The following is a 12,879-nucleotide window of genomic DNA, read 5'->3' as shown; positions in this document are numbered from 1 at the left end:
GGGGTAAAATCCACAATAAGCACAAACAGATTAGATTCAGACTAATTAAAATGTGTCAGTTATTTTGAAAGTATATTGTGTAAAAAAAAAATGAGTCATGCACTTCAATTACATTTCTCATCAACTTGCACTGCTGGTCTCTGTGCTGAATGGCAACTGATGTGAAAGATCTTGTATTTTAATCCAAGTTCAGGACTGGACTGTTAGCTAATGTTTCCAGCAAACCTCCTAGGACACTGGACTGGCAGTAGTTTGTTTCAGTTCCCAGGAGCAGTGTTTACAATGGATTGACATAAACATCAGGTACAGAAAATTTTCAGTCCTCAAATGGTTATTTTCAGTTTTTATGTGAAACCAGTAAATAGGTAAATATTCTATAAAACATGTTATCAAATAATGTTAAAGCTTCCTCCACCAAACCAAGCAAAAACCATAGTTGACTTCACAGCAGTTCAGTAATTCAATGGAATAAAATAGATAAATACCATTGTATTTGTTATTAGTCTTTGTGACCAATACAACAGATTCTATGGCAATCATTTAATTACATAGTCCAGTTAATTATCATGGTGTATTGTGACTCATTTAAAAATAAACAACTCCCAAAATATTTCTCTCGACTCCAGTTAGTCTGGCCTAGTATATTGATATGCTGAGTCTGGGTTCAAATTTAACAAGTTGATACTGGAGTAGCATTTAGTAATGTCAGCTATCTGTACAAGGCAGCCATGAAATCAAATCAGTGCTGTGGTCAGAGACTCCAGAGGCTGAAGCAGCAAAAGGTCTATGCATTCTTTTCTTCCATGCCTTGCTACCAGCCTTCAGCCACCTCGGATCACATTTCCTGCTTTCCATAATCAACAGCTTGTTAAAGGCTGGCTTAAAAAAAATCAACACCATTTCTATGACAACTGGCTTTGGATTCTTTTTAATTAAGTTACAAAATGGAGAATGGTTGTGGCCAGTGTGTGACTGCTGGTCTTTACTGGAAACTTATTGAAGAGGTTCTCTAATAGATATTGGAATTTCATTTATGCGAAGCAGGAGAAAGAAAGAAGTCCATGGTTACAGCATTGAAGGTTGTCCTTGACTATGTATTTCTACTTTAATGTTTTGGGATTCTTCATTATTGTTTTGGGGATTTTTTTTTAGTGCATCTGTCTCTGCTTGGGATAGAAATAAATCTGCAACTAAAGCATTTTGACATCAGAGGTGTGGATTGGCAGGGTAGGAGTGAGTAAGGGAACAGGTTACTTGTCATCATACATACATAAAGTCCAAGAGGTACAGAGCAGGGCAGAAACAGTGAATACAGTTCCAGTTCTTGTAGCACATACACTTCGAAAAAATTAAAAGTTCTGTTAATCTCTTCTACTAGTGTAATATCATGTTGACATCCCTGTTGACATTAGCTGTTCCTCCCCATCAGTATCACTCTGTGTTGGATAATGTGAATATTGTAAATGTACGTGCAAGTCTATTTCAGCAGCTGTATACCTTTAAAATGATTTATTACACAACTGAGGGAATAAATTGTGTTATAGGCCTTACAAGTGATTTTGCTTGAGTTTTGTCTCTAGTTATTGAAATGACATATTTTGAAGCAAAAAAACCCTCAAACTTCAGAGATGGGGTAAAATAACCAAATTGGTTTTCTACTGTCAGATTCACGTAAGGGAAACCTTTTAGTTGGAACTCTTGAGCTTTTTTTCACTGAACTCTGGAACTTTGCCTTCATAAAAGATGCTATTTGAATCTTGCTTACTGAATTTAAATTTAGTAAAACAGTAATTTGAGGGGGATGTGTGTGAGGATTTCTCTCTTCAGTAACTTCCCAGCCAATGTGAAGATGCTGAGGGGACCAGAACCTGTGTCTGGAAGATTGTGATTCCCTTGATAAATGCTGCACCACAAGTTAGTGCTGGGTAGCCTGAGGTTGTTTTGTCTCTTGCATTCTCATTAGGTGTAGAGCTTCTCTCATGGCATAACTCCCTCCCAGAAAACATTTATCCAGCCAGGGAGAAGTGCCAGGAGAAGGGAAGGACAGCTGTGGCTCAGCTCCAGTTTTGCACATGGAGCAAAGGGCTGCATGTGTATCAGTGTCCCAAATCTGTGCAAGGAGGTGAGGTGGAAAAGGAGCAGCAAAAGCAGAAGATTATGGAGCCAATGCAAGGCAAAGCACCAATTGGCATCACTTTATGCTACTGTGCTATGGTAACCTCATAATCTTAACAACTTTCATATTGTTCAGTATTGCATATCTGGGAGGATCACATTACAGGACCATGTGGTGCATTGCTCTGTCATGGTTGGTCAGTTCAGTCGGGGAGAGTTGGGCTTGAAGGGAAGGTTGTGTCTTTGTGAGGAATTGTGGGGGTGACTACATTAGACTTCAGTCACATAGGAGTGTATGTGTTGTCTCTTGGACAAATTTTGGAAGCTGAAGTATACATTAATACATTGAAGGGAAGACAGTGGAAACTGTGTTAATCACAATAGTGAACAATTTATAATTAGTTGTAGGTAATTTCCTGCTTCTATGCTTTAATGACCTGTGGTGCTTTAATAGCTGGTACTAATTTCTTCTGGATTTCATCTTGCTTAAATGGAGAGTTTAGTTACAACTTCTTCTCTACCTTTCTTCATGCTTTAGCTTTTGATTAGCAGTCTTTCTTCAGGGGAACAAAAAGATGGCACACAAAGGATGGGATAGATCTTACAGCCTGCTACGTGGATGCATTAGGAAAGTGATGCAAAGGAAGTGATCAAATAACATTATTTGGTAATAACTCAATCCCTGAAGTTTTTCAGGTTTCACAGGTTGTATTTGGCAACTATGAGCCATATGTAACTTTCAGAATATCATCATACTCTAAGGAAGCAGATACTTGAATATACCAGTATATTAAAGCTCTAGCACTTTGCAGTCCTCAGCAAACATTACATATACATATTAAGGAGAAGTTTTATTTGATTGTGCTCTGTGGGGATTATGATTAGCCTAATTGTGTTTATAGTCTGCAGCTGAACTGAATTTGGGCAGGTTTCTCTTGCCAGAAAAAAAATGGGGAAACTAAAACTGCAAAACCATACAGAGCACGCCTCCTGAAACAGCTTATGTAAATATGTAATTATCCAGCCTTGAGGGTGATTCATGTCCTTTTAATCTTCCATGAGTGAGTGGGTAGCGTTGGTGCTGTGGCTTCTTTAATGTTGCCACAAGCTATAGTTACTCTGTTTTTTAGAATGTGGTATCCCTACAAGAATGTGTTAAAGTGAAACTTGTTCACAGGGCAAGCTAGAGACATTTTTCCTTTACTCCTCATTACCTGAAGAACTTGCAGGCTTTTAGATATGAGACAGGATCATTGCTTTAATTTTTTTTCCCAAATAGGCAATTTGGAAATTAGTGTTGAAAAATGCCAAGTGTTGCACACATGAAAAGCAGCTAATGATGTACCCTTGGTGATGGCCTCCAATACTGGTCAGGAAATGGTTTGTGTCATGGGGAAAGACTTGCTGAAAATGCCAGCTCACATCTTATTGACAGGCAAATAAAAGCTTAGGATTTATTAGGGAAGAAATAAACTAACAAAATTAAAACCACCATTATGGAATTGTACAAATCCACATAGGTGCATGGCATGTATATTTCTGGTGGTTCTTTTTCAGGAAGCATGGATAACAGAACTAAAAAAAGAAGGGTTGCAAGATTGGGGTGAGTTTTATGTGAAAAGAAACACTAAATAGGCCAGGGGTTTCAGCTTTGGAAAAAAAATGGTGGTATAGAGGGAATTTATAAAACTATACTTTAGGGGAGGTGAATTTTTCCATTCCACTTTTTTAGAAACATGTTCTTCTATGTGTTGCTGAGCAAATTGTTTCAAGAACTGCATATCAAAAGTAGAAATGGATTTTAAGAAGTTAGGTAAGTTGAAGAAAGGTCTATCAAAGGGTATTTTCAATATGTATTTTAATATCAGGATCAAGAGGTCCATGACCACTTACTCATTGGAAACTGAGGGTTGTATCAAAGGAAGTACTGTTCTTAATTGCCACTATTATTATTATTCCTTAAGCATCTGCTCTTGGCCATTACATGGAAAGGATACAAGGGTAGGCAGAGTGTTAATCTGACCCCCAGGCTCTGTGGTGCCTGCTCAGCCCTTGCAGCCACAGAGGATCAAGTGGTAGAAATGCTCTCCCCTTGCCCTTGGCAGAGTGCTCTTCTGTGTTCCAACACGTGTTTTCTCATCTTCCAGAAGTGGATGAATTTCACAGATTAAGCAAGTAAGCAAAACTGAGTGGCCTTTTCAGTCATTTGCTTATGACTGACTTTCACCCTTGTCTGAAGGGGACTGCCCTGCATTTCTGTGAAGTCTCTGTTTCAAGTGTACTTTTTTCCTTGTTCACTGTGACAAACAGAACATGCTGATTTGGGAATGCAGCCAGCAAAATGTTTGTAGCTCATTGCAGTGTTAGTTCATGGATCTATAATCATCTCTGTTTCAAGAGAGTGCATCATTCTTTTTTTCTGTCATGATAGTTTACAATAAACTGAAAACTCTACAGATAGCTGCAATTATTGTTGGAGACCCTGGGCTGCTTTCAGCTGTATCAACTGTAACATAAGCAAACAGAATTTAAGAAGGACATCAGCAAGTTCCTGGCTGAAATTACATACAAACTTAAATTGGAGTCATTGAAGTTAGGGCATATTAAAATGCAAATGAGATGCTCCAGCTACTCAGTAAGAGGAATGTGGTAAGAAACACAGAACTGGATTCTTTCAGACCTGGATGATTTCTCTGGCAATCAGGGATTTTCTTAGCATAAGGGAGATGACCTCTTCGGTAATGTCAAAGTACAAGGGCTTTTTAAGGAAAAGGAATTCCAGAATTTATCATGACCATTATTTTTCAATAGAGTTTTTACATTAGCCAGTTATTCTACTAATTGTTGTTTCCACTAAGTTTGTTTTGGGACAAATATTTAGCTTATTAATGAGAAATCTGAAGTGGTTAACATCTGGCAAATTGCAGGCTAATAAAACCGTGTCTGAGGTGGGAAGTGTAATATAACTTAGGTAATGTCGTTGAGCTTGTCTGAAATAAACTGTGATACTGTTTTGTTGGAAAAGTGATTGTGGTTGGATTATTTGTGTTGTGGTCACCCTTTGTCATTAAAGGTTGAGGTATCCAAGGTCAGTTCATGCACACTGGTTTTGGACAGGTGGGATTTATAGCTTGAGCACAGCAGACCTTATAACAAACCCATCCCCTGAGTTCTGCTCTGGCCAGGTCCTGTGTCTGCCTTTACACCTGGCAGCAAAAGGCACGGGCAGGCCTCAGCTGGTGTTGATGCTGCATTTGCATCGACAGTAGACTTAGGAATGCTTTTAAAAACTGCTGGACTGACTTTGGAGCAGGGTGAGGCCATGCAGCCTGCATCCAGCCCTGCTCTAGGCTTGTTCTCTAAGAAGTGGCCAGGTACCTGTAGAGCCCTGGCCAACTGATTGAATTTAGGGCTGAAAAGCAGCTTCCAGGTTCAACCTGACTTTGTCTCTATGTGATCCTGAACTGGATCAAAAGAACTTCACAGAAGTGAGACCATGATGCAGACATGCTCCAATTGTCTCCCTTTTGGAGAAAAGTAGTTTATCTTATTTTAAATTCTATTTCTTCCCTCTTGCTCTGAAAAGCAAAAAGTTGATTGACTGTATGAAGTCCTTCAGCTGAATGTGTTAATTAGCCACTGCAGTAAACATCTCCAATATCTGGTTTATCTGTTGTTACTTCTGGGAGCAAATTACACATGCAGTTTTAACATTTGATAGAGTTTGACATTTCTGTGTTTTAAGCTTTATAGTGTTAAATGAAGAAGGTGAGAGTGCACCTGGAATTGTTACTACAAGACTTTGTTTTTCAAACTTTCTTTGAAGTCTTATGATATGGCAAAAAAGCTTTCACAAACAGATACAAGAGTTTTATGTTTTTATACTATTATGAAGATAACTGACTTGATGTCAGGAATGACATGTTGAAATAGTACCTAATTAAATATTTGGTACCGTTTTCTAAAGTTTTTGTGGTGAATGTTGGCATGTTTAATACAGGAGGACAAGTCTGGATTGGCTTTTGACTTTTCATAAAATGTAATATACCTGGTTTTTATATGGTAGCTTGTTTGGCTTATGTATGCATCAAACCAAAGGAACTCAAAGTTCTGATGAGTAAAATCAATGCATTAATAACTTCTGACATGTTCTCTGTTTGTGTTGTCTGAAGTATGCTTTGGTTATATTAGACAACTTGCCTTCCTGTGAACTGTATGGAAAAAAAACTATCTTAAATTTCATTGTTAATAAACTTTTAAGGACAAGTTCTCAAAGCAGCACCAAATTGAGTGGACTAATATATGAATGTTGTTCTAAAAGTACTGTAAACTGAATATGACATTTAAAGAAGCGGTAAGATTTTGGTGCCATATAAAATGTGTAAGCTTTAAATGAAGAAACAGATGATGCTTTTATTCTGGTCTTTAGATAAGCAGTTGTCTGAAAATATCTTTGGAAGTGAGAGAGAGAATTAGTGAAAATAACCTCAGTGTCATTTCTAAATGCTGTCTGTTAAGCAGATGGTAAAACTGCTGAGGCATGTTGTGCTGACACCTTGCTGTTGAAACAGCCAGCCAGGGCTGAGGGTCCTGCAGAAACACATGTTGTGTAATAACCCTTGACCTAACAGTATGTATTCTCCCTATTTTGAAAATGCTGATAGGGTCTGATATCTCTCTGTCGTGGATGCCAACTCTAAAGAAATGCCTATGTATCATTAAAAAAAAAATCTCACAATCCACCGGTCTCCCTTAAAAATACAGGAGACTGAGACTGTAATGAATTCCATGCAACCAAGTATTTATTGCATTGCAAGATAGAGAAAACATTACTTGTGGAATCTGTGAATTTGGTACAATCTTCATGTCATAATTGAATCTTGTTTTTTTGAAACTGTAACTTTTTCATGATGAATAGCATATGCTGGCAGTATTTTATGGAAGAAAAAAATGCTCACTTTTTTCAATTTAGAGTTTAAGAGAACCAAATAATACACTCAGTGCAGCATGAAAAGAAAAATACTTGAATTTGCTGGTGTAGCTCACGAAAGTTTTTTTCATTCTCATCAAGCTTGTAACTGATGTTGATGTTTGGGTGTTTAAGCAAGAAGAATGTTGGTTTTATAAGGCATCTATTGAGCTCATGTTTTCTTAAGCAGCGATAGTCCAGATCACTGTTTGTTTTTTCAATTTGAATTGATACTTATGTTCCCTCCAATAAAAGCTGTATGCTTTCTTGTTTTGCCATACAGCTGTGGATTTCTGTGCAAAGACCAACCTGTGCACAACCAGCTGCCTGTTTATTCAGAAAGAGACTGGGAATATGCTTGGATTCTAATTAATGCACTAATACCACCAAACATTTGTCACAAAATTGGTAGAGAAAATACTTGTTATTTCAACACCCTGGTCTTATACAAGAGCTGTTTCAAAAGGCTGTGTGGTGAATCCAGCAATTAAGAAAGGCATTAAATGCAGTGACCCATTTTCAAACCTGCTAAATTTTGGGATATGTTCTCAGTACTGCTATTGAATGTGTGACTCAGATAAGCATGTCTGTTTAAAATCTACTTCAATTTCTGATGGGAGTTGCAGAAAAAAGGTCCAAAATCTAAAAGTTAATAAGCATATATTAATAAAATAGATGAAAATTAGTTTTGAACAGAATTACTGTCTTTTGGTGCTTTTCTTTGAATGCTTTGGCATTGCACTGGAGTTCTTCAAATGAATTGTATACAGCAGCTGTCTGTCCTCACCTGTTTTTAATAACTTTCTATAGACTAAACCAGTGAATCAGTAAAATACAAGGCCTCTCTGTTAGTGCAGTATATCATTAATTGAGGTTTATGCCAAGCAGAAAGTTTGAGTTCTCTGGCTGTTAAGAAATTAGAAGTTGACAAGAACAACTGACCCACTTGTGTGTGTTGCCTGCTCTGATGAAACAGAGATCCAAACAGTTTCAGCTCGGCTGGCATTTAGTTGTTCCTGTGTGCAATGTCTGTTGCTGCTCTGGCACCTCTTGGCAGGCAGTTAGTCAGCTTGTCATGGGGGGACACATTGCTGGAGATCATTCCTGATATCTGATTTATGTGTTAGTTGTTTGGAGGTCAACAAAAATCTCCACTCAGGGTTTTGCTTTCTGGCTGGAGGAGAAAGTACTGTTAAAGAGTTGGTTATCAAGGCTAACTCTGCTAAAAATAGGAGGAGAGACAGCAGAATAATAAAGTGAATAACAGGAGCCCATACTCAAATTATGCTGGTAACAAACACAATGTTCTGAGGGTTTCTAAAATAGAGCAAACTTTTGTCCCACATTCCAATAATTTATTTGTAAGGCATGTTCCACTTGAGGATTGCCAAGAACTTTACAAATACTAAGCCTTTTAACATGTCTAAGGTATGTGCTGTGCCATTTAAAAAAAAAACCTCATAGGCAAAAATGATAACTATTTTTTTCCAGAGTCTTGTGGTCTATAATAGCAGAGAAAGTGTTCCTTCAGTAGTTCAGGGAAGCCTCCACAGGTATGAAAACTGTTGTAGCTTTCTGTCTCAAATAAGTTTGTGGACTAAAATGGTGGATGTTTTGTGTATATTTTAATTTTTGTCCCCTTCAGATCTGAACATGGCATCCACACCGCAAACTGAGTTTGAAGTGGTGTATCTCCAAATTCCTACGTTTTATCACCTATGACAATCTAGTTGTGCTTTTTGCAGTTGTAAAAATTAGAGGCCCATGTGAGACACTGATTCTCCAAATACATGTATGAATTAAAGGTTAAATGGATGAACTTAGGACAACAGAGCTAAGGAAAAAAGGTACCAGAATTTCTAAGGCAAAAATAACTGCCTCAAGAAATACCTGTACTTTAATGTCAGAGGGACCAAAACCAGATAGGATTGGGCTGGAGTTTTAAGGCTGTAAAACATTTGAATTGAAAATTAAAATAAGTTTTCCAGAAGAAAATTGGAACACGTGGTTTTGCCCTGAGGTGAAGGAAATAGATGTCAGCAAGCTGCAGAGCCTTGTGGTGAAAAGTTTTATGGACAAACATTAAAATTCTGGGGTGATTGGTTTGAATAAATACAACAACAGATTTAGGAAAGAATGGGTACCAATTTTTTTTGTTAGCTAGAAAAATCAGGAAGCCTAGAATTTCAGAGGTTGCACGAGCCACAGAGTTGAAGACTTTTACAGCTCCTTACTCAGTCTGTACAAAAAAAGCGTAGTCCTGTTGTAGTGTAGAGGTTTTTTATTAAAGCCATAAGCTTATACATACCTTCAAAAAATTCCATGCTGACCTGAGTTTATTCCACAGGCATTGATATGTCTTCATGTTAAATGACCCTTATATTTTTCCTGCTTTTGTGGAGGTTCACAAAGATTTTCAAATCACGAATTAATTTGAAGCAACTTAGCACATGCTCCAGTAATCCAGCAAGAAGTCAAGTAAAGTACTGCTGGTGGTGATTATTGGTGAATACTGAAATTACCTGTGTAGATTACTGAAATTGTAATTTCTTTGGCAAGCAAAAATCCATGATGAAAAGTCAAGTGTGAAGTGATCTCGTGTATTGTCAGTCCCTTCCTTGGCCTGACAGCTGCTGTGTTCATAGTCTGGTCCCAGCTGGACAGTTCAGACATCCAGGTCAGGTAAAATCTTGTGGATGGTCATTGTTAAAACTAAACTCTGCAAAGTGTGTAGACAGAAGGCATTTTTTCATAGTTCTAACAGATTTTCATGCCAAGCTTGGGACCACTGGAATTGCTGGAACTTCCAAAGCACTTACCACAGATTACACTTACTTTTGCTTCTTGTTAGCTTTGACAGTAGCTGTATGATTTGGAAAGGAAAAAAAAATGTTTATACATGCCTGTTTGAAACAGCTGCCTAGATTTATGGAAATTGTTGGGCCCTCCTAGCAGGGAGGGTCCTTTAGGACAATGCTTCTACTGGAGATACTGACAGTCTCAGTCCTGGTGCTGAAAACTCTCCTGTTTTGGTAACATTAGCCTGTATAATTCAGTAAGCAGTCTAAATCTCCACTTCCAGCTCCCTCCAATTTTGTTTTGAGGAAGGTAGAACTGTCCAAGGCTCAGAGTGGTGGGTCAATCAGAACTTGCTTGTAGTAAACAAGGTGACCCTTGAGCAGGGAATGATTGGCATCTGACTCCATTGATTCAGAAAGCTGAACAATTGCTTTATTAAACTATATTTATATTACATTATGCTATACTATATTAAAGATGTACTGTACAACAAAGAATACTAAAGAAAAACTCATTACTGTCTCCAGACAGTCAGGACACAGCTTTGAGTGATTGGTGAAGGGAGCAAAACAATTTTCAGCAGAATCTAATTGACAAATCACTTCAGGTAAACAATCTTCCTAACACATTCCACATGTGCAAAAACAACAGGAGCAAGTAGTGATAAGAATTGTTTTCTCTTCTTCTCTCTGTGCTTCTCCAGGAAAAAACCTGTGACAGAGAATTCTCTCTCTCTCTCTGTTCAGAGAATGTGAATGCCACGCTTGCTCTGTACAGAACAAGTTATTGCCTATAATTCAAAATTACCTTCAGGTTCTAAGAAAGCATTGGTGTGCTATCAGGGTGTGGGGGACAATGGTTTTAAAACACTTTGCAGCTTTCAACTTTCTGTGGTGTTTGTTTTTGTTTTCTGTAGACTCGAGATGATTTTCTTGGACAAGTGGATATTCCTCTTTATCAGTTACCGGTTTGTATTTTTTGTTTGTTTTTAAGACTACAAAAGGGAAAAAATATTTCTATATGCACTCTATTAGTCATCTAAGGAAGTTAGCAATACTGGTAATAAAGTAAATAAATTCTCCTGCTCTGTGGGTTCCTTGTTTTATTTTGTAGATCTGTTTGGGGTTTTTCAGTGCTGATATTTATAAAACAATGTATGTTACCTTGTTTTTCAATACTGCAGTGCTTTTAGCTTTTCCATAGTTCTACAGTCTTAAAGATAAGAAGAGATTGTAATTATTGTCACGTCTTAAAATATTTCTTTAAAGTCTGTAAATTTATTTTTACTGTTCCTTATTCACATAAACAGATACAAAAAAGAAGATAAGTGGGAAATAGAACTACTGTTGCTTTGGCCCATTTTTTTCTGTTTCTTGTAATCCTTTTGCAAGGCAGATAATGAGTTTTTAAGAAATATCACTAAGAACATTGAAAGAAATAAGCTTTTCCATTTTCTTCTGAAGTCTCAAAACATTAGCAGATACTAACAGATTTATCAGAAAGTGTCTTAAAAACAGGGTAGCAACCATGGCAAACACTTTCCAAGAGCAGGTGTTTCATTCTGTAATGTGCATAGACACTGAAAGGTAATTGTTTTCTTGAACCAGAGTCTTACTGCTAAGATTAAAGCTGGTATTGCTGTTATTGTACCTGAACCTGTAATTTAAGTTTTAAAATGTTATAAGGCCTTTAAAGAAATCAGCTGGAAATTTCTGATAGTTTTCTTTGATTTCAAGTGCTTGATAAAGACTTCTCTTGAAAAAAAATTCTTATTCCAGACAGAAAATCCAAGTATGGAGAGACCATATACATTTAAGGATTTTGTTCTTCATCCAAGAAGGTTGGTAAATACCGCATGGAAATTCTAATTTTTATACCTAAATAATGCTCTTAGATAATTAGTTGTAACTACATATGCATTTTCTAAGTTTTTGTGTTTCCATCAAAGAAATTTGAGTAGCCATTTCTAAGATACTGATGTTCTACTAAAAAGTCAGCATTATTTTAAATACTTACTGTATTCAGAAGTCTGAAGCCTCAATGCCATTGTAGAACTTAATGTAGATTATAGGAAGTCAAGCTTGTGTTGGAGCAGTTAAGGATAATCTTCTGGCTGTGCTTTTTCAGCTATTTTGTTCTACAAGTGCACAGTAAGATAATTTTATTTTCTCTTCTGCAGCCATAAATCAAGAGTTAAAGGCCACCTTAGATTAAAAATGACTTACTTACCTAAAAACAATGGGTCTGAAGAAGAAACCACAGAACAGGCTGAAGAATTAGAGGTGGGAAAAAATGCGTTTATTGCTGAAAAATGAATGTTAGGAATCACTAAGCTATAGTTTGTTTTAGAAACAAACCAGTTAAATGTGATTGCTTGTATTGTGCATACAATTTAAAGTGTTGAAGTTTCTGTTGTAGGTACTGTTTAATGTTTTTTGACCCCAGACATCTAACATCTCTGATTTTAGAATTTCAACTCTCTCCAATCCATAGGGAGATTTTGATCTTACCTACCATGTGTATGTGATCTTTTTAAGCACATCCAGTGTAGATTAATGGATTTATTTTCCAAACTTAACTCTATTCGGCATTACCAGCTTTGCTGTAATTAAACTTTGTTACAGAAGGGTGTGTTCACCTGCCTCATACATTTGCAGCGTATTATGAAATGACAATATTTAAGCTTTTAATGTATTCTGTGATTGCTGTTTATTTTCCTGGAATTAACAACTTCTGGTACTAATATATTTAAGCATCTTGAGTTAAAAATAAGATTTCTGCATGCATAATATGCCCTGTCATTTTTTATAAATAAACACACTAAAACAAGAGTAAAATGTACTGACTTAAGACGAACTACACCTTAAAAGGGGGAGTGGCTTGAAAAATTAAGATATGTTTTTCAACTTCTGTAGTATTAAAGGTAGTTATATTATGCCTTTCAGCCTGGGTGGATTATATTGGACCAACCAGAGGCTGCTTGGCACCCACAACAG

General features: G+C 37.0%; 1 protein-coding gene across 2 annotated transcripts in view; it reads left to right on the top strand.

The window, feature by feature from the left end:
- Positions 1 to 12,879, top strand: part of NEDD4 (NEDD4 E3 ubiquitin protein ligase) — a 50,637-nt gene that overhangs the window by 19,902 nt on the left and 17,856 nt on the right. For both annotated transcript variants that reach the window (XM_005419666.2, XM_014306476.2), the window contains 4 exons: positions 10,800 to 10,850; positions 11,662 to 11,723; positions 12,063 to 12,165; positions 12,829 to 12,879. The exon at positions 12,829 to 12,879 is cut by the window's right edge and continues 116 nt beyond it. In XM_005419666.2, coding sequence (XP_005419723.1) covers positions 11,677 to 11,723; positions 12,063 to 12,165; positions 12,829 to 12,879 — 201 coding nt within the window. In that variant the 5' untranslated portion in view covers positions 10,800 to 10,850; positions 11,662 to 11,676. The remainder of the gene's footprint in view (positions 1 to 10,799; positions 10,851 to 11,661; positions 11,724 to 12,062; positions 12,166 to 12,828) is intronic.

Source organism: Geospiza fortis, unplaced genomic scaffold, assembly GCF_000277835.1.
Source record: "Geospiza fortis unplaced genomic scaffold, GeoFor_1.0 scaffold171, whole genome shotgun sequence".
Classification (NCBI taxonomy): Eukaryota; Metazoa; Chordata; class Aves; order Passeriformes; family Thraupidae; genus Geospiza; species Geospiza fortis.
Note: the sequence above shows the minus strand (reverse complement) of the source record. Positions and strands in the feature narration are given on the sequence as shown.